This window comes from Coregonus clupeaformis, unplaced genomic scaffold, assembly GCF_020615455.1.
Source record: "Coregonus clupeaformis isolate EN_2021a unplaced genomic scaffold, ASM2061545v1 scaf0163, whole genome shotgun sequence".
NCBI lineage: Eukaryota > Metazoa > Chordata > Actinopteri > Salmoniformes > Salmonidae > Coregonus > Coregonus clupeaformis.
In genome coordinates, this window is record NW_025533618.1 from 330,946 (window position 1) to 353,312 (window position 22,367).

The window sequence follows — 22,367 nt, forward strand, 5'->3', positions numbered from 1 at the left end:
TTAGTGATCCAGTTATATTAGTGGTCCAGTTATATTAGTGGTCCAGTTCTATTAGTGGTCCAGTTCTATCATACAGTTCTATTAGTGGTCAATTTCTATTAGTGGTCCAGTTCTATTAGTGGTCCAGTTCTATTAGTGGTCCAGTTATATCATACAGTTCTATTAGTGGTCCATTTCTATTAGTGGTCCAGTTCTATTAGTGGTCCAGTTCTATTAGTGGTCCAGTTCTATTAGTGGTCCAGTTCTATTATACAGTTCTATTAGTGGTCCAGTTCTATTAGTGGTCCAGTTCTATTAGTGGTCCAGTTCTATTATATAGTTATATTAGTGGTCCAGTTCTATTAGTGGTCCAGTTCTATTATACAGTTCTATTAGTGGTCAATTTCTATTAGTGGTCCAGTTCTATTAGTGGTCCAGTTCTATTATACAGTTCTATTAGTGGTCCAGTTCTATTAGTGGTCCAGTTCTATTAGTGGTCCAGTTCTATTAGTGGTCCAGTTCTATTAGTGGTCCAGTTCTATTAGTGGTCCAGTTCTATTAGTGGTCCAGTTCTATTATATAGTTATATTAGTGGTCCAGTTCTATTAGTGGTCCAGTTCTATTATACAGTTATATTAGTGGTCCAGTTCTATTATACAGTTCTATTAGTGGTCCAGTTCTATTATATAGTTATATTAGTGGTCCAGTTCTATTAGTGGTCCAGTTCTATTATACAGTTCTATTAGTGGTCCAGTTCTATTAGTGGTCCAGTTCTATTAGTGGTCCAGTTCTATTATATAGTTATATTAGTGGTCCAGTTCTATTAGTGGTCCAGTTCTATTATACAGTTCTATTAGTGGTCCATTTCTATTAGTGGTCCAGTTCTATTAGTGGTCCAGTTCTATTATACAGTTCTATTAGTGGTCCAGTTCTATTAGTGGTCCAGTTCTATTAGTGGTCCAGTTCTATTAGTGGTCCAGTTCTATTAGTGGTCCAGTTCTATTAGTGGTCCAGTTCTATTATATAGTTATATTAGTGGTCCAGTTCTATTAGTGGTCCAGTTCTATTATATAGTTATATTAGTGGTCCAGTTCTATTATACAGTTCTATTAGTGGTCCAGTTCTATTAGTGGTCCAGTTCTATTAGTGGTCCAGTTCTATTATATAGTTATATTAGTGGTCCAGTTCTATTAGTGGTCCAGTTCTATTATACAGTTCTATTAGTGGTCCATTTCTATTAGTGGTCCAGTTCTATTAGTGGTCCAGTTCTATTATACAGTTCTATTAGTGGTCCAGTTCTATTAGTGGTCCAGTTCTATTAGTGGTCCAGTTCTATTAGTGGTCCAGTTCTATTAGTGGTCCAGTTCTATTAGTGGTCCAGTTCTATTAGTGGTCCAGTTCTATTATATAGTTATATTAGTGGTCCAGTTATATTAGTGGTCCAGTTCTATTATACAGTTATATTAGTGGTCCAGTTCTATTATACAGTTCTATTAGTGGTCCAGTTCTATTATATAGTTATATTAGTGGTCCAGTTCTATTAGTGGTCCAGTTCTATTATACAGTTCTATTAGTGGTCCAGTTCTATTAGTGGTCCAGTTCTATTATATAGTTATATTAGTGGTCCAGTTCTATTAGTGGTCCAGTTCTATTATACAGTTCTATTAGTGGTCCAGTTCTATTAGTGATCCAGTTCTATTAGTGATCCAGTTCTATTATACAGTTCTATTAGTGGTCCAGTTCTATTAGTGGTCCAGTTCTATTATATAGTTCTATTAGTGGTCCAGTTCTATTAGTGGACCAGTTCTATTATATAGTTATATTAGTGGTCCAGTTATATTAGTGGTCCAGTTCTATTAGTGGTCCAGTTCTATTAGTGGTCCAGTTCTATTAGTGGTCCAGTTCTATTATACAGTTCTATTAGTGGTCCAGTTCGATTAGTGGACCAGTTCTATTACTGGTCCAGTTATATTAGTGGTCCAGTTCTATTAGTGGTCCAGTTCTATTAGTGGTCCAGTTCTATTATACAGTTCTATTAGTGGTCCAGTTCGATTAGTGGACCAGTTCTATTAGTGGTCCAGTTATATTAGTGGTCCAGTTATATTAGTGGTCCAGTTCTATTATATAGTTATATTAGTGGTCCAGTTATATTAGTGGTCCAGTTCTATTAGTGGTCCAGTTCTATTAGTGGTCCAGTTCTATTATACAGTTCTATTAGTGGTCCAGTTCGATTAGTGGACCAGTTCTATTAGTGGTCCAGTTATATTAGTGGTCCAGTTATATTAGTGGTCCAGTTCTATTAGTGGTCCAGTTCTATTATACAGTTCTATTAGTGGTCCAGTTCTATTAGTGGTCCAGTTCTATTAGTGGTCCAGTTCTATTATACAGTTCTATTAGTGGTCCAGTTCTATTAGTGGTCCAGTTCTATTAGTGGTCCAGTTATATTAGTGGTCCAGTTCTATTAGTGGTCCAGTTCTATTAGTGGTCCAGTTATATTAGTGGTCCAGTTATATTAGTGGTCCAGTTATATTAATGGTCCAGTTCTATTAGTGGTCCAGTTATATTAATGGTCCAGTTCTATTAGTGGTCCAGTTCTATTAGTGGTCCAGTTCTATTAGTGGTCCAGTTCTATTAGTGGTCCAGTTATATTAATGGTCCAGTTCTATTAGTGGTCCAGTTCTATTAGTGGTCCAGTTATATTATACAGTTCTATTAGTGGTCCAGTTCTATTAGTGGTCCAGTTATATTAATGGTCCAGTTCTATTAGTGGTCCAGTTATATTAATGGTCCAGTTCTATTAGTGGTCCAGTTCTATTAGTGGTCCAGTTATATTAATGGTCCAGTTCTATTAGTGGTCCAGTTCTATTAGTGATCCAGTTCTATTAGTGGTCCAGTTATATTAGTGGTCCAGTTATATTAGTGGTCCAGTTATATTAGTGGTCCAGTTCTATTAGTGGTCCAGTTCTATCATACAGTTCTATTAGTGGTCCAGTTCTATTAGTGGTCCAGTTCTATTAGTGGTCCAGTTCTATTAGTGGTCCAGTTATATCATACAGTTCTATTAGTGGTCCATTTCTATTAGTGGTCCAGTTCTATTAGTGGTCCAGTTCTATTAGTGGTCCAGTTCTATTAGTGGTCCAGTTCTATTATACAGTTCTATTAGTGGTCCAGTTCTATTAGTGGTCCAGTTCTATTAGTGGTCCAGTTCTATTATATAGTTATATTAGTGGTCCAGTTCTATTAGTGGTCCAGTTCTATTATACAGTTCTATTAGTGGTCCATTTCTATTAGTGGTCCAGTTCTATTAGTGGTCCAGTTCTATTAGTGGTCCAGTTCTATTATACAGTTATATTAGTGGTCCAGTTCTATTATACAGTTCTATTAGTGGTCCAGTTCTATTATACAGTTCTATTAGTGGTCCAGTTCTATTAGTGGTCCAGTTCTATTTGTGGTCCAGTTCTATTATATAGTTATATTAGTGGTCCAGTTCTATTATACAGTTATATTAGTGGTCCAGTTCTATTAGTGGTCCAGTTCTATTATACAGTTCTATTAGTGGTCCAGTTCTATTATACAGTTCTATTAATGGTCCAGTTCTATTAGTGGTCCAGTTCTATTAGTGGTCCAGTTATATTAGTGGTCCAGTTCTATTAGTGCTCCAGTTCTCTATTATACAGTTATATTAGTGGTCCAGTTCTATTAGTGGTCCAGTTCTATTAGTGGTCCAGTTCTATTAGTGGTCCAGTTCTATTATACAGTTCTATTAGTGGTCCAGTTCTATTAGTGCTCCAGTTCTCTATTATACAGTTATATTAGTGGTCCAGTTCTATTAGTGGTCCAGTTCTATTAGTGGTCCAGTTCTATTATACAGTTCTATTAGTGGTCCAGTTCGATTAGTGGACCAGTTCTATTAGTGGTCCAGTTATATTAGTGCTCCAGTTCTCTATTATACAGTTATATTAGTGGTCCAGTTCTATTAGTGGTCCAGTTCTATTAGTGGTCCAGTTATATTAGTGGTCCAGTTCTATTAGTGGTCCAGTTCTATTAGTGGTCCAGTTCTATTATACAGTTCTATTAGTGGTCCAGTTCGATTAGTGGACCAGTTCTATTAGTGGTCCAGTTCTATTAGTGGTCCAGTTCTATTATACAGTTCTATTAGTGGTCCAGTTCTATTAGTGGTCCAGTTCTATTAGTGGTCCAGTTCTATTATACAGTTCTATTAGTGGTCCAGTTCTATTAGTGGTCCAGTTCTATTAGTGGTCCAGTTATATTAGTGGTCCAGTTCTATTAGTGGTCCAGTTCTATTATACAGTTATATTAGTGGTCCAGTTCTATTAGTGGTCCAGTTCTATTATACAGTTATATTAGTGGTCCAGTTCTATTAGTGGTCCAGTTATATTATATAGTTATATTAGTGGTCCAGTTCTATTAGTGGTCCAGTTCTATTATACAGTTATATTAGTGGTCCAGTTCTATTATACAGTTCTATTAGTGGTCCAGTTCTATTATATAGTTCTATTAGTGGTCCAGCTCTATTAGTGGTCCAGTTCTATTATACAGTTCTATTAGTGGTCCAGTTCTATTAGTGGTCCAGTTCTCTATTATACAGTTATATTAGTGGTCCAGTTCTATTAGTGGTCCAGTTCTATTAGTGGTCCAGTTCTATTAGTGGTCCAGTTCTATTATACAGTTCTATTAGTGGTCCAGTTCGATTAGTGGACCAGTTCTATTAGTGGTCCAGTTATATTAGTGGTCCAGTTATATTAGTGGTCCAGTTCTATTAGTGGTCCAGTTCTATTATACAGTTCTATTAGTGGTCCAGTTCTATTAGTGGTCCAGTTCTATTAGTGGTCCAGTTCTATTATACAGTTCTATTAGTGGTCCAGTTCTATTAGTGGTCCAGTTCTATTAGTGGTCCAGTTCTATTAGTGGTCCAGTTATATTAGTGGTCCAGTTCTATTAGTGGTCCAGTTCTATTATACAGTTATATTAGTGGTCCAGTTCTATTAGTGGTCCAGTTCTATTAGTGGTCCAGTTCTATTAGTGGTCCAGTTATATTAATGGTCCAGTTCTATTAGTGGTCCAGTTATATTAATGGTCCAGTTCTATTAGTGGTCCAGTTCTATTAGTGGTCCAGTTCTATTAGTGGTCCAGTTCTATTAGTGGTCCAGTTATATTAATGGTCCAGTTCTATTAGTGGTCCAGTTCTATTAGTGGTCCAGTTATATTATACAGTTCTATTAGTGGTCCAGTTCTATTAGTGGTCCAGTTATATTAATGGTCCAGTTCTATTAGTGGTCCAGTTATATTAATGGTCCAGTTCTATTAGTGGTCCAGTTCTATTAGTGGTCCAGTTATATTAATGGTCCAGTTCTATTAGTGGTCCAGTTATATTAATGGTCCAGTTCTATTAGTGGTCCAGTTCTATTAGTGGTCCAGTTCTATTATACAGTTCTATTAGTGGTCCAGTTCTATTAGTGTCCAGTTCTATTATTCAGTTATATTAGTGGTCCAGTTCTATCATACAGTTCTATTAGTGGTCCATTTCTATTAGTGATCCAGTTCTATTAGTGGTCCAGTTATATTAGTGGTCCAGTTATATTAGTGGTCCAGTTCTATTAGTGGTCCAGTTCTATTAGTGGTCCAGTTCTATCATACAGTTCTATTAGTGGTCAATTTCTATTAGTGGTCCAGTTCTATTAGTGGTCCAGTTCTATTAGTGGTCCAGTTATATCATACAGTTCTATTAGTGGTCCATTTCTATTAGTGGTCCAGTTCTATTAGTGGTCCAGTTCTATTAGTGGTCCAGTTCTATTAGTGGTCCAGTTCTATTATATAGTTATATTAGTGGTCCAGTTCTATTAGTGGTCCAGTTCTATTATACAGTTCTATTAGTGGTCCATTTCTATTAGTGGTCCAGTTATATTAGTGGTCCAGTTCTATTAGTGGTCCAGTTCTATTATACAGTTCTATTAGTGGTCCAGTTCTATTAGTGATCCAGTTCTATTAGTGGTCCAGTTCTATTAGTGGTCCAGTTATATTATACAGTTCTATTAGTGGTCCAGTTCTATTAGTGGTCCAGTTCTATTAGTGGTCCAGTTCTATTATATAGTTCTATTAGTGGTCCAGTTCTATTAGTGATCCAGTTCTATTAGTGGTCCAGTTCTATTAGTGGTCCAGTTATATTATACAGTTCTATTAGTGGTCCAGTTCTATTAGTGGTCCAGTTCTATTAGTGGTCCAGTTCTATTATATAGTTCTATTAGTGGTCCAGTTCTATTAGTGGTCCAGTTCTATTAGTGGTCCAGTTCTATTAGTGGTCCAGTTCTATTAGTGGTCCAGTTCTATTAGTGGTCCAGTTCTATTAGTGGTCCAGTTCTATTATATAGTTCTATTAGTGGTCCAGCTCTATTAGTGGTCCAGTTCTATTATACAGTTCTATTAGTGGTCCAGTTCTATTAGTGCTCCAGTTCTCTATTATACAGTTCTATTAGTGGTCCAGTTCTATTAGTGGTCCAGTTCTATTAGTGGTCCAGTTCTATTAGTGGTCCAGTTCTATTAGTGGTCCAGTTCTATTATACAGTTCTATTAGTGGTCCAGTTCGATTAGTGGACCAGTTATATTAGTGGTCCAGTTCTATTAGTGGTCCAGTTCTATTAGTGGTCCAGTTCTATTATACAGTTCTATTAGTGGTCCAGTTCGATTAGTGGACCAGTTCTATTAGTGGTCCAGTTCTATTATACAGTTCTATTAGTGGTCCAGTTATATTAGTGGTCCAGTTCTATTAGTGGTCCAGTTCTATTAGTGGTCCAGTTCTATTATACAGTTCTATTAGTGGTCCAGTTCGATTAGTGGACCAGTTCTATTAGTGGTCCAGTTCTATTAGTGGTCCAGTTCTATTATACAGTTCTATTAGTGGTCCAGTTCTATTAGTGGTCCAGTTCTATTAGTGGTCCAGTTCTATTATACAGTTCTATTAGTGGTCCAGTTCTATTAGTGGTCCAGTTCTATTAGTGGTCCAGTTATATTAGTGGTCCAGTTCTATTAGTGGTCCAGTTCTATTATACAGTTATATTAGTGGTCCAGTTCTATTAGTGGTCCAGTTATATTAATGGTCCAGTTCTATTAGTGGTCCAGTTCTATTAGTGGTCCAGTTATATTAATGGTCCAGTTCTATTAGTGGTCCAGTTATATTAATGGTCCAGTTCTATTAGTGGTCCAGTTCTATTAGTGGTCCAGTTCTATTAGTGGTCCAGTTCTATTAGTGGTCCAGTTATATTAATGGTCCAGTTCTATTAGTGGTCCAGTTCTATTAGTGGTCCAGTTATATTATACAGTTCTATTAGTGGTCCAGTTCTATTAGTGGTCCAGTTATATTTATGGTCCAGTTCTATTAGTGGTCCAGTTATATTAATGGTCCAGTTCTATTAGTGGTCCAGTTCTATTATACAGTTCTATTAGTGGTCCAGTTCTATTAGTGGTCCAGTTCTATTAGTGGTCCAGTTCTATTAGTGGTCCAGTTCTATTAGTGGTCCAGTTCTATTAGTGGTCCAGTTCTATTATACAGTTCTATTAGTGGTCCAGTTCTATTAGTGGTCCAGTTCTATTAGTGGTCCAGTTCTATTATACAGTTCTATTAGTGGTCCAGTTCTATTAGTGGTCCAGTTATATTAGTGGTCCAGTTATATTAATGGTCCAGTTATATTATACAGTTATATTAGTGGTCCAGTTCTATTAATGGTCCAGTTCTATTAGTGGTCCAGTTATATTAGTGGTCCAGTTCTATTAGTGGTCCAGTTCTATTAGTGGTCCAGTTATATTAATGGTCCAGTTATATTATACAGTTATATTAGTGGTCCAGTTCTATTAATGGTCCAGTTCTATTAGTGGTCCAGTTCTATTAGTGGTCCACTTCTATTAGTGGTCCAGTTCTATTATAAGTGTTAATCCATTCTATAATATGTTTTCAACTCACTTCTATGAGTCACAACACACATTATACCTTGTACCCAGTTTAACACTTTCTGTGAACTCAAAGATATCACACCTCCATGGGAAAACGTTGGTCGGCATTGTTTGAGAGGATTAGATGGATCGCTCCGAACTGTGGACGTGAACCTGGCCAACAGCTGAGAGCTCAGCTCCATACCACACAATACCTAATCCTACTTTAGACCGCAGCTCTGGGACATGGGATTAATTGGTCTTTTGGTGGCTTCACAGTTTCATACACACAATCTGGGAATCAGGTTAAATCCACAGCATAGATCACGAGTCACAGTAGACATGAATAACATAGCTAGTATTACCCTGCTTTAAAAATGTAAATGTAAATGTAAAATGTCTTTAAACACACTGTATCAGACTGTGTGGAGACCTTCTTTTAAATTACAGGGCCATGTGAATAACACTGATGTCAACCATTTACTCAGTGGAAAAAGCAGGGATCCGCGTACACCAACAGTGATCTGTCTGACTGCATTACATCAATCTCTGAGGAGAAGTGGCAATATCTTGCAGAAATATAATAGGTCTATGGAGCTCTAAACATCTCAGCTGACAAACAGATATGGTCCTCACTGTTCGTATTACATCAATCCAAGGGAAGGTTTCTGAGGATAATGTGACAAAGATGTACTCCAAAGGTGAACAAACACGACACAGTAGGTTGGTGGCACCTTAATTGGGAGGACGGGCTCGTGGTAACGACTGGAGCGGGATTGGAGGAATGGTATCGCCATTCCATCAACTCCGTTCCGGCCATTATTATAAGCCGTCCTCCCCTCAGCAGCCTCCACTGAAACACGAGTACAGGCCCTGTTCTTTAAAGAACCAAGGAGAACAAGTAAGATAGGTAAAGAAAGGTATCAATATCTAACAGAAGTTTAAGACTATCATTATGCATAGAAGCTGACAGACAGATCTGACAAAGAAAATAGGCCTACCTCTGCAACCGCATGGTATGAAGTAATCTTTCGGGGAATCCTTGCTGAACCCCTTTCGTCTCATCGTCACGCTTTTGTTGTAGTTCTGGTGTCATTAGTTCAGGCGCCAGCGGGATGCTTTGAGCGTGAGCTCAAGACACAGAACTCTGAGTATTCCTTTCCCTCTTTCACTGATTTTTCCTTCCTGGTTGGACTCTTTTCTTTACTGTCACTAACGTCACTGTGGTGGCTGCTTCTCCGCTTCGCCACCACTACTTAAAGCAGCTTTGCAGTAAGATAACACACCTGTGTCTGTGTGTCAACACATTGAGAAACTCAACTAAACCAATATCCTGAAAACTGAATGAGTCAATGACAGTGACGTGTAAGTATGATGAAAGTGATCAGAATCACTAGAATCTACAGTATACCTGTGTGTTCTCAACTCTGTTCCAAAATAGAAATGTTCCATTTTAGAAGAGGGGGAAATAAAAGTGGGCGGGGTTCATATGTTTATGATTACTGCTATGCCTCGGGAGTCTGTACTTCCTGTGGGGATTGTTTTTGCTACAACAGACATGGTCCTCTGTAGCTCAATTGGTAGAGCATGGCGCTTGTAACGCCAGGGTTGTGGGTTCGTTCCCCCGGACCACCCATACGTAAAAATGTATGCGCACATGACTGTAAGTCGCTTTGGATAAAAGTGTCTGCTAAATGGCATATTATGAGCTGAATCTGAATAATTAACTAGCAAGATTTTCCTTTTTGGTAATTAATGTATTCGCAAAATATAGCATGAGAGGATAATGTATCATGGTTTGGCCGCGTTCTTACTCATCGACCACATGCATGTTGTTTTTTATTTATTTAACTAGGCAAGTCAGTTAAGAACAAATTCTTATTTACAATGACAGCCTACACCGGCCAAACCTGGACGACGCTTGGGCCAATTGTGCGCCGCCCTATGGGACTCCCAATCACGACCAGATTGTGATACAGCCTGGAATCTAACCAGGGTCTGTAGTGACGCCTCTAGCACTGAGATGCAGTGCCTTGGACCCCTGCGCCACTCGGGAGCCCGTGGTTTGGGCAGTGTGTCTTTACTCCGGCCTATGAACTCTGTCCTATGAACTCTGGCCTATGAACTCTGTCCTATGAACTCTGGCCTATGAACTCTGTCCTATGAACTCTGGCCTATGAACTCTGTCCTATGAACTCTGTCCTATGAACTCTGTCCTATGAACTCTGGCCTTTGAACTCTGTCCTATGAACTCTGTCCTATGAACTCTGGCCTATGAACTCTGTCCTATGAACTCTGGCCTTTGAACTCTGTCCTATGAACTGCTTGCTGAACTGCTTTCTCGTAGAAACAGGCCGAACGACCTTTCTGAATGAAACAACGTCACCATAGAAACACACTCGGTAGAAACCCCAATTCATTTATTGAATCTCAGCCTAATGGTTAGGTGCAATTCATTTCTTCAGTTATTATCCATACAATGGAAGCCATTATAGAAGCCAGCATCCCTCTGAATTCTGAAATAACGTTGAATCTATCTGCCCTATTGTCCGGTGTAATAATAACCTAGTCTTTGTGTTGCCACCCTGTTAACTAGACGCAGCCATTAGAGATAGTTACATTCATTACATTGGTACAGAATGGGGAGCTTTGTTAGCTGCTCTTATTGAGCTCAGAGAAGAAAATGGCTAATTGGCGTGAGTAACTTCTGGATGAATTACACGGCCAGGAAACAAAAAGGGCCCTTTTATGAGACTTTAATTACGGAATAAGAATGGAGCTCTTTTTACCTCCACTGAATGGACAGGTAGATACTGCTACAGAACAAAATACCTTTTAGAGAATACAGAGAGGTCTACAAGGTATCGTTTTCCCTGTGCCGCCTGAAATGTACGATGTTATCAAAGCAAGAACAGGTACTTGAATGCCCGGTTAAATGGACTACAGTTTGTATGAACTTTAGCAGAAATATTAGACAATATCACAGTGAGAGTGAGTGTGTGCATAACATAACTTAGCCTGAACGTAATCTATAAGAACACACAGTAGGGGAGTCTGTACTGTAGCCTATGGAAACAAGTTAAAGGAGGATGTTCAAATAATTCATTCAGGAAACGTCAAAGTAAATTAATCAAACAGTAAATTCACAGATAGGAGTGTTGAGAAAACTGTATTCTAAACTGTACTAGGCTACGAGTAGATGGCATTATTCACTCTGTCATCATAGCTTGTGTGTGTGTGTGTGTGTGTGTGTGTGTGTGTGTGTGTGTGTGTGTGTGTGTGTGTGTGTGTGTGTGTGTGTGTGTGTGTGTGTGTGTGGCCCCACTACTTCTAACAGCTGGTGTAGTGATGAGAGCTTCTCTGATGACACAACAACCAGTCAACTTGCAGAGAGCGTTGTAGTCTAGACTGCCTGCTGATAACACACACACACACACACACACACACACACACACACACACACACACACACACACACAGAGGTGAATGTGATGACAGCCAAGCAGTAGACAGTAGAGGCTCAATGAGAGGTCACTGAGTTACTGGAGACTAGCACGGATGTTTACAACCAGTGTATTACACAGGATATAACATTGCGTGTGTGTGTGTGTGTGTGTGTGTGTGTACATGTCTGCGTGTGCATACAAACAATGTAGCTTTTATAGAAAACGATATCGTTGTAATGTAACAACCGTTTGTCCTTCCCTACTGGCTCTGCTCCGCAGTGGTGTAGTGAGGGCTTCAACCGAGAGAGAAGCTGAAACATGGGAGTCCTCTGGTGTAGTGAGGCTTCAACTGAGAGAGAAGCTGAAACATGGGAGTCCTCTGGTGTAGTGAGGCTTCAACTGAGAGAGAAGCTGAAACATGGGAGTCCTCTGGTGTAGTGAGGGCTTCAACTGAGAGAGAAGCTGAAACATGGGAGTCCTCTGGTGTAGTGAGGGCTTCAACTGAGAGAGAGAAGCTGAAACATGGGAGTCCTCTGGTGTAGTGAGGCTTCAACTGAGAGAGAAGCTGAAACATGGGAGTCCTCTGGTGTAGTGAGGCTTCAACTGAGAGAGAAGCTGAAACATGGGAGTCCTCTGGTGTAGTGAGGCTTCAACTGAGAGAGAAGCTGAAACATGGGAGTCCTCTGGTGTAGTGAGGGCTTCAACTGAGAGAGAAGCTGAAACATGGGAGTCCTCTGGTGTAGTGAGGGCTTCAACTGAGAGAGAAGCTGACTATGCATTCCAACCAGAGGAGGCTGGTGGGAGGAGCTGTAGGAGGAAATGTTCATTGTAATGGCTGGAATGGAATAAATGGAATGGAGCCAAACATTTGGTTTCCATATGTTTGATACCGTTCCAATAATCCCATTACAGCCATTACAATGAGTCCGTCCTCCTATAGCTCCACCCACCAGCCTCCTCTGACTCCAACCCCGTACTGTCTTTGAGCTTATCATTACAGCAGAACTCTGCTCTGCCTTGCTGGGATCCTGCTTCCTTCTGCTGGAACTGTAATAACCCTGCTTCCTCTCTCTCTCTCTCTCTCTCTCTCTCTCTCTCTCTCTCTCTGTGTGTTGTGTGTTGTGTGTTGTGTGTTGTGTGTTGTGTGTGGTGTGTGGTGTGTGGTGTGTGTGTGTGTGTGTGTGTGTGGTGTGTGGTGTGTGTGTGTGTGTGTGTGTATGTGTAATAACCCTGCTCTCTCAGGGGAAGGTCAGGCTGTTTATACAAGGCAACAGTTTTATGTTGTCTGGTTACAGAGTGAGGTAGAGGTTGTTTCTTGGATTCTCCTTCTGGACATGTGTGTTTCACCCATAGGACTGCAGAGAAATTCCTCAGAAATTCAAAGTATTCGATTTCGCAACATGTAGAGGGAGTCACCTAAGTATTTCTTGACAAGGAACAAGGACATATTTCCTTATTCTGTAAACAGTTGAAGTTGCTGATAGGCCTATTGAACATTGTTATTTTAGTAGGTGAAAATGTAACTAAAGTCTATGGAGAACTAAATAAAACCCTTTTGATAAATTAAAATAATTTTTGTTTTGTTTTATAGCACTATTAAATGCTATTTACAAAAAAAATGGATCTTAAGGGGGTTAGCCATCAGTGGTCGAGTTGACAAGCCACTTACGGAGCTGACGACAAATACTCAAAACAGACATATTTTTTGCCTCTAAAAGTAAAAGTTCAATACAAACATTTGTAAAATATGGAAAATGATTCATTTAAAAAATACCTAATAAAAACATAACCATTCTATCAGATCTTTCAGCACTCTGACGGAGTTGATATTTTACTTCATTCAAAATTCATATTCTATCGTAATCTACCAGGCAGATGGAGCTGACAGTTGGTTGTTACCATGGTGATTCCAATATTGTTTGTTTAAATCTATCAGATGTACAGACCAATGGTCTTGTTGCACTACATGTAATGAGAACATGAATAAGAGGTCCTTATGGTATAGCTGACCCTGCTCATTCCTGATTTGAGTTGACAAAATCTCACAGAGGGCTATTGCAAGAAACTTCAGTACCAGTCAAAAGTTTGGACACACCTACTCATTCAAGGGTTTTTCTTTATTTTTACTATTTTCTACATTGTAGAATAATAGTGAAGATATCAAAACTATGAAATAACACATATGGAATCATGTAGTGACCAAAAAGGTGTAAAACAAATCAAAATATATTTTAGATTTTAGGTTCTTCAAAGTAGCCACCCTTTGCCTTGATGACAGCTTTGCACACTCTTGGCATTCTCTCAACCAGCTTCACCTGGAATGCTTTTCCAACAGTCTTGAAGGAGTTCCCACATATGCTGAGCACTTGTTGACTGCTTTTCCTTCACTCTGCGGTCCAACTCATCCCAAACCATCTCAATTGGGTTGAGGTCGGGTGATTGTGGAGGCCAGGTCATCTGAGGCAGCACTCCATCACTCTCCTTCTTGGTAAAATAGCCTTTACACAGCCTGGAGGTGTGTTGGGTCATTGTCCTGTTGATAAATAAATGATAGTCCCACTAAGCGCAAACCAGATGGGATGGCGTATCGCTGCAGAATGCTGTGGTAGCCATGCTGGTTAAGTGTGCTTTGAGTTCTAAATAAATCTCTGATAGTTTCACCAGCAAAGCACCATCACACCTCCTCCTCCGTGCTTCACGGTGGGAACCACACATGCGGGGAGCATCCATTCCCCTACTCTGCATCTCACAAAGACACAGCGGTTTGAACCAAAAATCTCAAATTTGGACTCATCGACAAGGACAGATTTCCACCAGTCCATTGCTCGTGTTTCTTGGCCCAAGCAAGTCTCTTCTTCTTATTGGTGTCCTTTAGTAGTGGTTTCTTTGCAGCAATTTGACCATGAAGGCCTGATTCACGCAGTCTCCTCTGAACAGTTGATGTTGAGATGTGTCTGTTACTTGAACTCTGTGAAGCATTTATTTGGGCTGCAATTTCTGAGGCTGGTAACTCTAATGAACTTATCCTCTGCAGCAGAGGTAACTCTGGGTCTTCCTTTCCTGTGGCAGTCCTCATCAGAGCCAGTTTCATCATGGCGCTTGATGGTTTTTGCGACTGCACTTGAAGAAACTTTCAAAGTTCTTGAAATTTTCCAGATTGACATGTCTTGAAGTAATGATGGACTGTCATTTCTCTTTGCTTAATTGAGCTGTTCTTGCCATAATATGGACTTGGTCTTTTACCAAATAGGGCTATTTTCTGTATACCAACCCAACCTTGTCACAAAACAACTTAAGAAGGAAAGAAATTCCACAAATTAACTTTTAACAAGGCACACCTGTTAATTGAAATGCATTCCAGGTGACTACCTCATGAAGCTGGTTGAGAGTGTGCAAAGCTGTCATCAAGGCAAAGTGTGACTACTTTGAAGAATTTGTTTAACACTTTTTTGGTTACTACATGATTCCATATGTGTTATTTCATAGTTTTGATTTCTTCACTATTATTCTACAATGTAGAAAATAGTAAAAAAAAATAAAGAAAAACCCTGGAATGAGTAGGTGTGTCCAAACGTTTGACTGGTAATGTACATACGATAATTTCTCAGTTAATATCTATTATTGCCAGTTTTTAGAATTGTAAACACTATTTTGGAGAGTTTGAAATGGGCATCATTTGCCCCGGAAAAGGGCATTCCAGGCATAGAGCCGACATGGAAATGAATAATATTTAAAGTATTTAGAAAATTGCAAAAACAAATATTTATGTTCGTGTGCCCAGTTGACAGAGGTTGATCACTCATATGTATGAGAGCACAAATAGTAATGTGCGTAATTCCGCTGGCAGCCTGCACATAGGTTTGAGGATGCCCCCGGGCCCCCATCCTTCACCAAGAAAGAATGTATCGAACGACAGTTGGTCCCGTTCCGTTCTTACCTTCTAGCGTCACCTCTCTCCCGGCTCGTTTCAGCCCCTGCACCGCCTCGTCATGCGTAGCGTCTCGCAGGTTCACACCGTTAACAGACAGAATCGCGTCCCCGACATACAAGGCTTGGGTTTGATCCGCAGCCAGACCTTTGAAGATTTTACTAATAAGTATCGGCATTTTATTCTCTTTTCCTCCTTTAATGCTGATGCCGAGTCCCCCTGCCTCTTGCTTTATTACTTTCACGCATCTTTTTCTGTTAGCGATCGCCTCTGGCACTTGCTCCTGTAAATCCGTGAAAGCTGTCCTCACCGCAGTTTTCGGACTGTTCTTGTGATCCGGGTGAGTTGCGTTGCTCCCGTAAGATCCATTGGTGATGCCGTTTAGGTTCTCATTCTCTCCCAGATCCTCGCAACTCAGCGTTAGGGCTTCTTCGTTCAAGTTGGCCAAAACTTTGTGCCATCGGTCCCTCACCAAAACCTCCAAAAATCCACTTTTTTGTACTCTGTTCCCCGAAATTACTGTAGCTACCGCCATCTTTGGAGCATTCTTAAAATGCCGTGTGATTAAAACTCACATAGGACTTTACCCCCGAACTTCTCAGCATGGCTTTTCAATAGTTCAGCAACTTCAGCTCACAGCTCTTTTTTTGGCAACATAGCCTAGTCCCTGCTCCAACAGCCCATATCCTCTTTGGGTGGAGCAAACTCGAAGGGCAATCCCACTAAGCAAATTACATTTATATTCAAACAGAACACTGCCGAGAGCTGTGCTGAAGTTCAAATGACATGTGTAGCCTACAATAACATAATTTAAGTGCATAATACCTTATTACATCCGTATTGCATACATTATTACCACCCTTTGACAAACATTACCAGGCATGCTTGGTTTCATTCAGAGGGCTACCCGTGTAAAGGAATGTCCCAATGTTGGGACAGTTGTGACTTTGGAGGTGTCCGCCTAGTAGACCTCTGCCTGTCCCTCTCTCTCCTGTGCGGTCCATGCAGCATGCCAGGTGCGCATTGTTTGCTCGGCTTCGGAATCGGATTTTTTGGGGGGTTTAAACACAAAACATGCGTCAAAACATTTAAAGTCCTATATCCTAATATCTCACTGACTAAATGCACTTTCAATGGTGAATACACGTGTAAACTAGCCTACAATAGCCTAATAACCTACACATATGCATTATTGTAGGCTAATTGGGAATGAGCATATTGAATGAGTTATAAGTAATGGATTATATACTACAATTGTAAACACTACATATGAGAAAACTTTACAGAAGTATGTTAACACAATCTGAAACACGATGAGAGAACGTTACAGAAGTACTGTGTGTTAGCGCCATCTGTTGGTGGAGAGACAACCTGCGTTGTCTATAGTCCTGCCGTCTGTCACAATATACAGTCTATAGTCCTGCCGTCTGTCACAATATACAGTCTATAGCCCTGCCGTCTGTCACAATATACAGTCTATAGTCCTGCCGTCTGTCACAATATACAGTCTATAGTCCTGCCGTCTGTCACAATATACAGTCTATAGTCCTGCCGTCTGTCACAATATACAGTCTATAGCCCTGCCGTCTGTCACAATATACAGTCTATAGTCCTGCCGTCTGTCACAATATACAGTCTATAGTCCTGCCGTCTGTCACAATATACAGTCTATAGTCCTGCCGTCTGTCACAATAGACAGTATATAGTCCTGCCGTCTGTCACAATAGACAGTATATAGTCCTGCTATCTTAGTCCTGACGTCTGTCACAATATACAGTATATAACAGTTTTCTGATAAAAAACATGTTTACATATTCGTTTTTTTTGTTATAAAAATAATAATAATGTTGGACATAAAAGACTGTAAAAACAGCAGGAAATCAGCTCCAAGTGATTTTAATTTTGGAAATCTGTTCCAAAGTATTCCCACACATAATAGAGATATATATATGTGATCTTATACAAATGTAAGCAAGGTTTGAAATGATTATGTTTTAGTCAAATATGGTATCTGTTTGGGCTTCTTGCGGTCAATTTGCAGTCTACAAATTATTTTTAATTATGTTCCGGCCCCATGACCATCCGCTCTAGAAGAAATCAGCCCGCGGCTGAATCTAGTTGATGATCCCTGGTCTATAGCTAATTTTTACTCTGCGTCTTTCAATATTTATAGGCCTATTTCTGAGAACTGAACTTTATTATTTTTCTTTGCATAATATCAAAACCAATTTCTACTCATCTTCTAGTGTGTTGAAGAGAGAGAGAGAGAGAGAGACAGAGAGAGAGAGAGAGAGAGAGAGAGAGAGAGAGAGAGAGAGAGAGAGAGAGAGAGAGAGAGAGAGAGAGAGAGAGAGAGAGAGAGAGAGAGAGAGAGAGAGAGAGAGAGAGAGAGAGAGAGAGAGAGAGAGAGAGAGAGAGAGAGAGAGAGAGAGAGAGAGAGAGAGAGAGAGAGAGAGAGAGAGAGAGAGAGAGAGAGAGAGAGAGAGAGAGAGAGAGAGAGAGAGAGAGAGAGAGAGAGAGAGAGTTATTTCTGTCCTGGGAATAGAGAACTGAAACATTTCTATTAATATACAGATCTGATCTGCCCATTAATTATTTTTCATCATTTTGAGTTTTGAGATCAGGCTAAATAAATCTATCCTAGAGTAAAGTCTACAAAGTCTGCCTAACTCTTTCTATGGGGGACACCCTATTCCCTATTTAGCGCACTTCTTTTGACCAGGGCCCATAGGGTTCTGGTCAGAAGTAGTGTACTATAGGGAATTGAGTGCCATTTCCTGTTTCCGAAAGCTCCATATCCAGTGGCAACCCGTCATTCAGGGCAGGTGGGGCAGAGCTAAACATGTTATTTTGGCGTTAATACGTGTCACATATCAGTTTGCAAACAATGTATATATATATTTTTTGGTATAATTTAGTTAATAAAGCCACATACAAACATGGTCTCTTTTTTGCTTTCTTGACGAAGGCAGCTCCAAAATGCAGGTGTTTCAGCATAGCTCAGTGCTTTCTGTGGTGGTTGGGCAGCCAGCGGAAAATACGGAGCGTAGGGGTTGGTAATGTTCTCTAATTGCGCCGGGATTGGCTCAGTGTTCTGTCACTCATGGGGACACTACGTCACCACAAAATCTACAGGGAGAGCTCGAAAATACAAGCCCCTTGGGTGCTGCCATAGAGTTACATTAGAAGTGCCCATCCAAGAAGGCTCAAGGTCATTGGCCACAGATAAAATGACATCAAATAACGTTATATCTACCGTAGCTTTTATTGGACTGATCATGTCAACATCATACTTTAAAAATCTTAGCTAGCAAGCTAGCAGTCATCATCAAAAATCAAGTCGACAATCTCCTTGCAAATCCTTTTCAATCCTTGTCATATGAAGAGAAGTTATGAAGAGAAATTATAGATAAAACGTATTGGTGCTCATCAGCCATTGGACATAAACATTACGTAAATTGGAAATCGCAAATTCAACAATGAGTGGTTCGGAAGGAATCAGTGGCTAACTGCAAGCTTTGCAAAGCAATCACTAGCCTGCTATTCAGTGGAGTGGGTGTGTGGTCCATGTCTGAGTTTAAGGGTCTCTTTTCCAAGCTTAAAAGGATAAACATTCAACATTGGCCATGCTGTCAATCCAGCATGACTTCTGCCACATTCAAAACAACTTGAAACTCAGAACTGGGAAATCTCAGACTTCAGTGAGTTCAAGACAACTGGGAACTCAGAAAAAAACGAGTTGGAAAATACGTTTTGAACGGTCATCCAACTCGGAATTCCAAGTCGGGAACTCTGGCCTCTTTCTAGAGCTCCGACCTGAAGATCACTGACGTCATTATCCAACCTTGTTTTTTTCAGAGTTCCCAGTTGTCTTGAAAGCACCATAAATCCAGAGAATGCCAGACTTTGATGACAAAGTTTGATGACAAAATTTGCCCACAAAGGACCACCTCGCCACCTTCCTGTTCAAGTGAGCACAGCACAACAAGGTGAGTCCAAAAATGTATTGCATGCTGCTGCATAAATTATGTAATATGCCAGGGAGATATGGATACTGTAGCTAAGAAAGTAATACTAAGTGTATGTTGTGTAGTAAGCTGTTAGCTGTTGGTGGTGCACATGTAGCCTATAGCCTGTTCTAGATAAATGTCATAATCGAATATTGTAAGTGCTTTCATTGTCTGCTTATATACCCCTTTATTTATCCTACAGTTCTGACTTGGTGTACAGGGAGAATACTGTAAGAACGGCTCATGTTCTGAATTTTGTCACTGTACATTTCAAAAGTGCTGAACAAATAGTTATATTGACTACGTCATTAATGCTTGTCTTATCCACTTATCGTCCCCTTATGCCATAGTTTGTACATCTCAATTGTCAGTAGAAACCACATTTGTTTAAGCAAGTCAGCCATATCAGCTATGTTTTTTTTTTTAAAGGCTGTAAATGAGACTGAATGAACTGTTTCGCTGCCAGACAAGGCTCCGCTGATAGCCAGGTGTAGCGGTGGTAAGGTGTTGGGACTCTGCTGTTGGGACAGCTTTATGTAGGCCCCAACAGTTTGTGGGCACCGTTTGTCACCGTTATAGTGCAATTAATGTATTGTTTAGTGTTGTGTTGTGTAGTGGCTTTGCTGGCTAGCATTTTTAAAAAATGTGGGAGTTTGCCCCACCAAGATCTACATGGTAAAATCGCCACTGTCCATATCTCTCTTCTCTATTTGAATAATTCATAGGTTTTATCAGAGTTATGTTTATATACAGTATCTTGTTTAATACAGAATTAACCTAGTTGATTTCCTCTCACTCCTGTTGTTAAAGATCATTGTAATAATTTGTTAATTAGTTCCATAACATTCAGGACCATAAATGATTTGGTTTGACTCACAAACCTTGTTCTTGTTGCAAACTATGGCAACATAATGATAATTTGCCTGGTTTACTCAAGTCTCACTTTAAAAGAGATTCTCAATGTGACTACCTGATTAATTAATGGATGATTGTAATGATATATAGGAGAAGGTAATGATGTATTTAGAGAGGGAGAGAAATAGAGAGCGTTAACAACAGGAGAGAGAGAGGAAGAGAGAACGTTAACAAGAGGAGAGAGAGAGGAAGAGAGAGCATTAATAAGAGGAGAGAGAGAGGAAGAGAGAGCGTTAACAAGAGGAGAGAGAGAGGAAGAGAGAGCGTTAACAAGAGGAGAGAGAGAGGAAGAGAGAGCGTTAACAAGAGGAGAGAGAGAGGAAGAGAGAGCGTTAACAAGAGGAGAGAGAGAGGAAGAGAGAGCGTTAACAAGAGGAGAGAGAGAGGAAGAGAGAGCGTTAACAAGAGGAGAGAGAGAGGAAGAGAGAGCGTTAACAAGAGGAGAGAGAGAGGAAGAGAGAGCGTTAACAAGAGGAGAGAGAGAGGAAGAGAGAGCGTTAACAAGAGGAGAGAGAGAGGAAGAGAGAGCGTTAACAAGAGGAGAGAGAGAGGAAGAGAGAGCGTTAACAAGAGGAGAGAGAGAGAGGAAGAGAGAGCGTTAACAAGAGGAGAGAGAGAGGAAGAGAGAGCGTTAACAAGAGGAGAGAGAGAGAGAGGAAGAGAGAGCGTTAACAAGAGGAGAGAGAGAGGAAGAGAAAGCGTTAACAAGAGGAGAGAGAGAGAGGAAGAGAGAGCGTTAACAAGAGGAGAGAGAGAGGAAGAGAGAGCGTTAACAAGAGGAGAGAGAGAGGAAGAGAGAGCGTTAACAAGAGGAGAGAGAGAGGAAGAGAGAGTGTTAACAAGAGGAGAGAGAGAGGAAGAGAGAGTGTTAACAAGAGGAGAGAGAGAGGAAGAGAGAGCGTTAACAAGAGGAGAGAGAGAGGAGGAGAGAGCATTAACAAGAGGAGAGAGAGGAAGAGAGAGCGTTAACAAGAGGAGAGAGAGAGGAAGAGAGAGTGTTAACAAGAGGAGAGAGAGAGGAAGAGAGAGCGTTAACAAGAGGAGAGAGAGACGAAGAGAGAGCGTTAACAAGAGGAGAGAGAGAGGAAGAGAGAGCGTTAACAAGAGGAGAGAGAGAGGAAGAGAGAGCGTTAACAAGAGGAGAGAGAGAGGAAGAGAGAGCGTTAACAAGAGGAGAGAGAGGAAGAGAGAGCGTTAACAAGAGGAGAGAGAGAGGAAGAGAGAGTGTTAACAAGAGGAGAGAGAGAGGAAGAGAGAGCGTTAACAAGAGGAGAGAGAGGAAGAGAGAGCGTTAACAAGAGGAGAGAGAGAGGAAGAGAGAGCGTTAACAAGAGGAAAGAGAGACAAAGAGAGAGCGTTAACAAGAGGAGAGAGAGAGGAAGAGAGAGCGTTAACAAGAGGAGAGAGAGAGGAGGAGAGAGCGTTAACAAGAGGAGAGAGAGACGAAGAGAGAGCGTTAACAAGAGGAGAGAGAGAGGAAGAGAGAGCGTTAACAAGAGGAGAGAGAGAGGAAGAGAGAGCGTTAACAAGAGGAGAGAGAGAGGAAGAGAGAGCGTTAACAAGAGGAGAGAGAGGAAGAGAGAGCGTTAACAAGAGGAGAGAGAGAGAGGAAGAGAGAGCGTTAACAAGAGGAGAGAGAGAGGAAGAGAGAGCGTTAACAAGAGGAGAGAGAGACGAAGAGAGAGCGTTAACAAGAGGAGAGAGAGAGGAAGAGAGAGCGTTAACAAGAGGAGAGAGAGAGGAAGAGAGAGCGTTAACAAGAGGAGAGAGAGAGGAAGAGAGAGCGTTAACAAGAGGAGAGAGAGAGGAATTGAGAGCGTTAACAAGAGGAGAGAGAGAGGAAGAGAGAGCGTTAACAAGAGGAGAGAGAGAGGAAGAGAGAGCGTTAACAAGAGGAGAGAGAGGAAGAGAGAGTGTTAACAAGACGAGAGAGAGACAAAGAGAGAGCGTTAATAAGAGGAGAGAGAGAGGAAGAGAGAGATGGATATTCCAAGAATAAGCATTTTAGACTAATGAGGCATATTGTTGTTACTTTTATGTGCAAATTAGATGTCAAACAAAACTAATGTTATTTGTTGTGTGAATTACCTTCAAAATAAACAAACAATAGCAGTGAATTTCATTATTTTAGTTTATTTTTTGTATA

At 40.3% G+C, this 22,367-nt stretch overlaps 1 protein-coding gene across 3 annotated transcripts in view; it reads right to left on the reverse strand.

Annotated features, from left to right (window-relative positions):
* The window catches only part of LOC121542741 (beta-1-syntrophin), a 43,459-nt gene extending 27,486 nt beyond the window's left edge, over positions 1 to 15,973 (reverse strand). Inside the window, exon 1 of one of the 3 annotated variants that reach the window (XM_045213868.1) lies at positions 15,306 to 15,969. In XM_045213868.1, coding sequence (XP_045069803.1) covers positions 15,306 to 15,831 — 526 coding nt within the window. In that variant the 5' untranslated portion in view covers positions 15,832 to 15,969. Of the gene's footprint in view, positions 1 to 15,305 lie in introns of all 3 variants that reach the window. The other 2 variants (XM_045213867.1, XM_045213869.1) reach the window with 2 other exon arrangements.
* Positions 15,974 to 22,367: the final 6,394 nt, after the last annotated feature.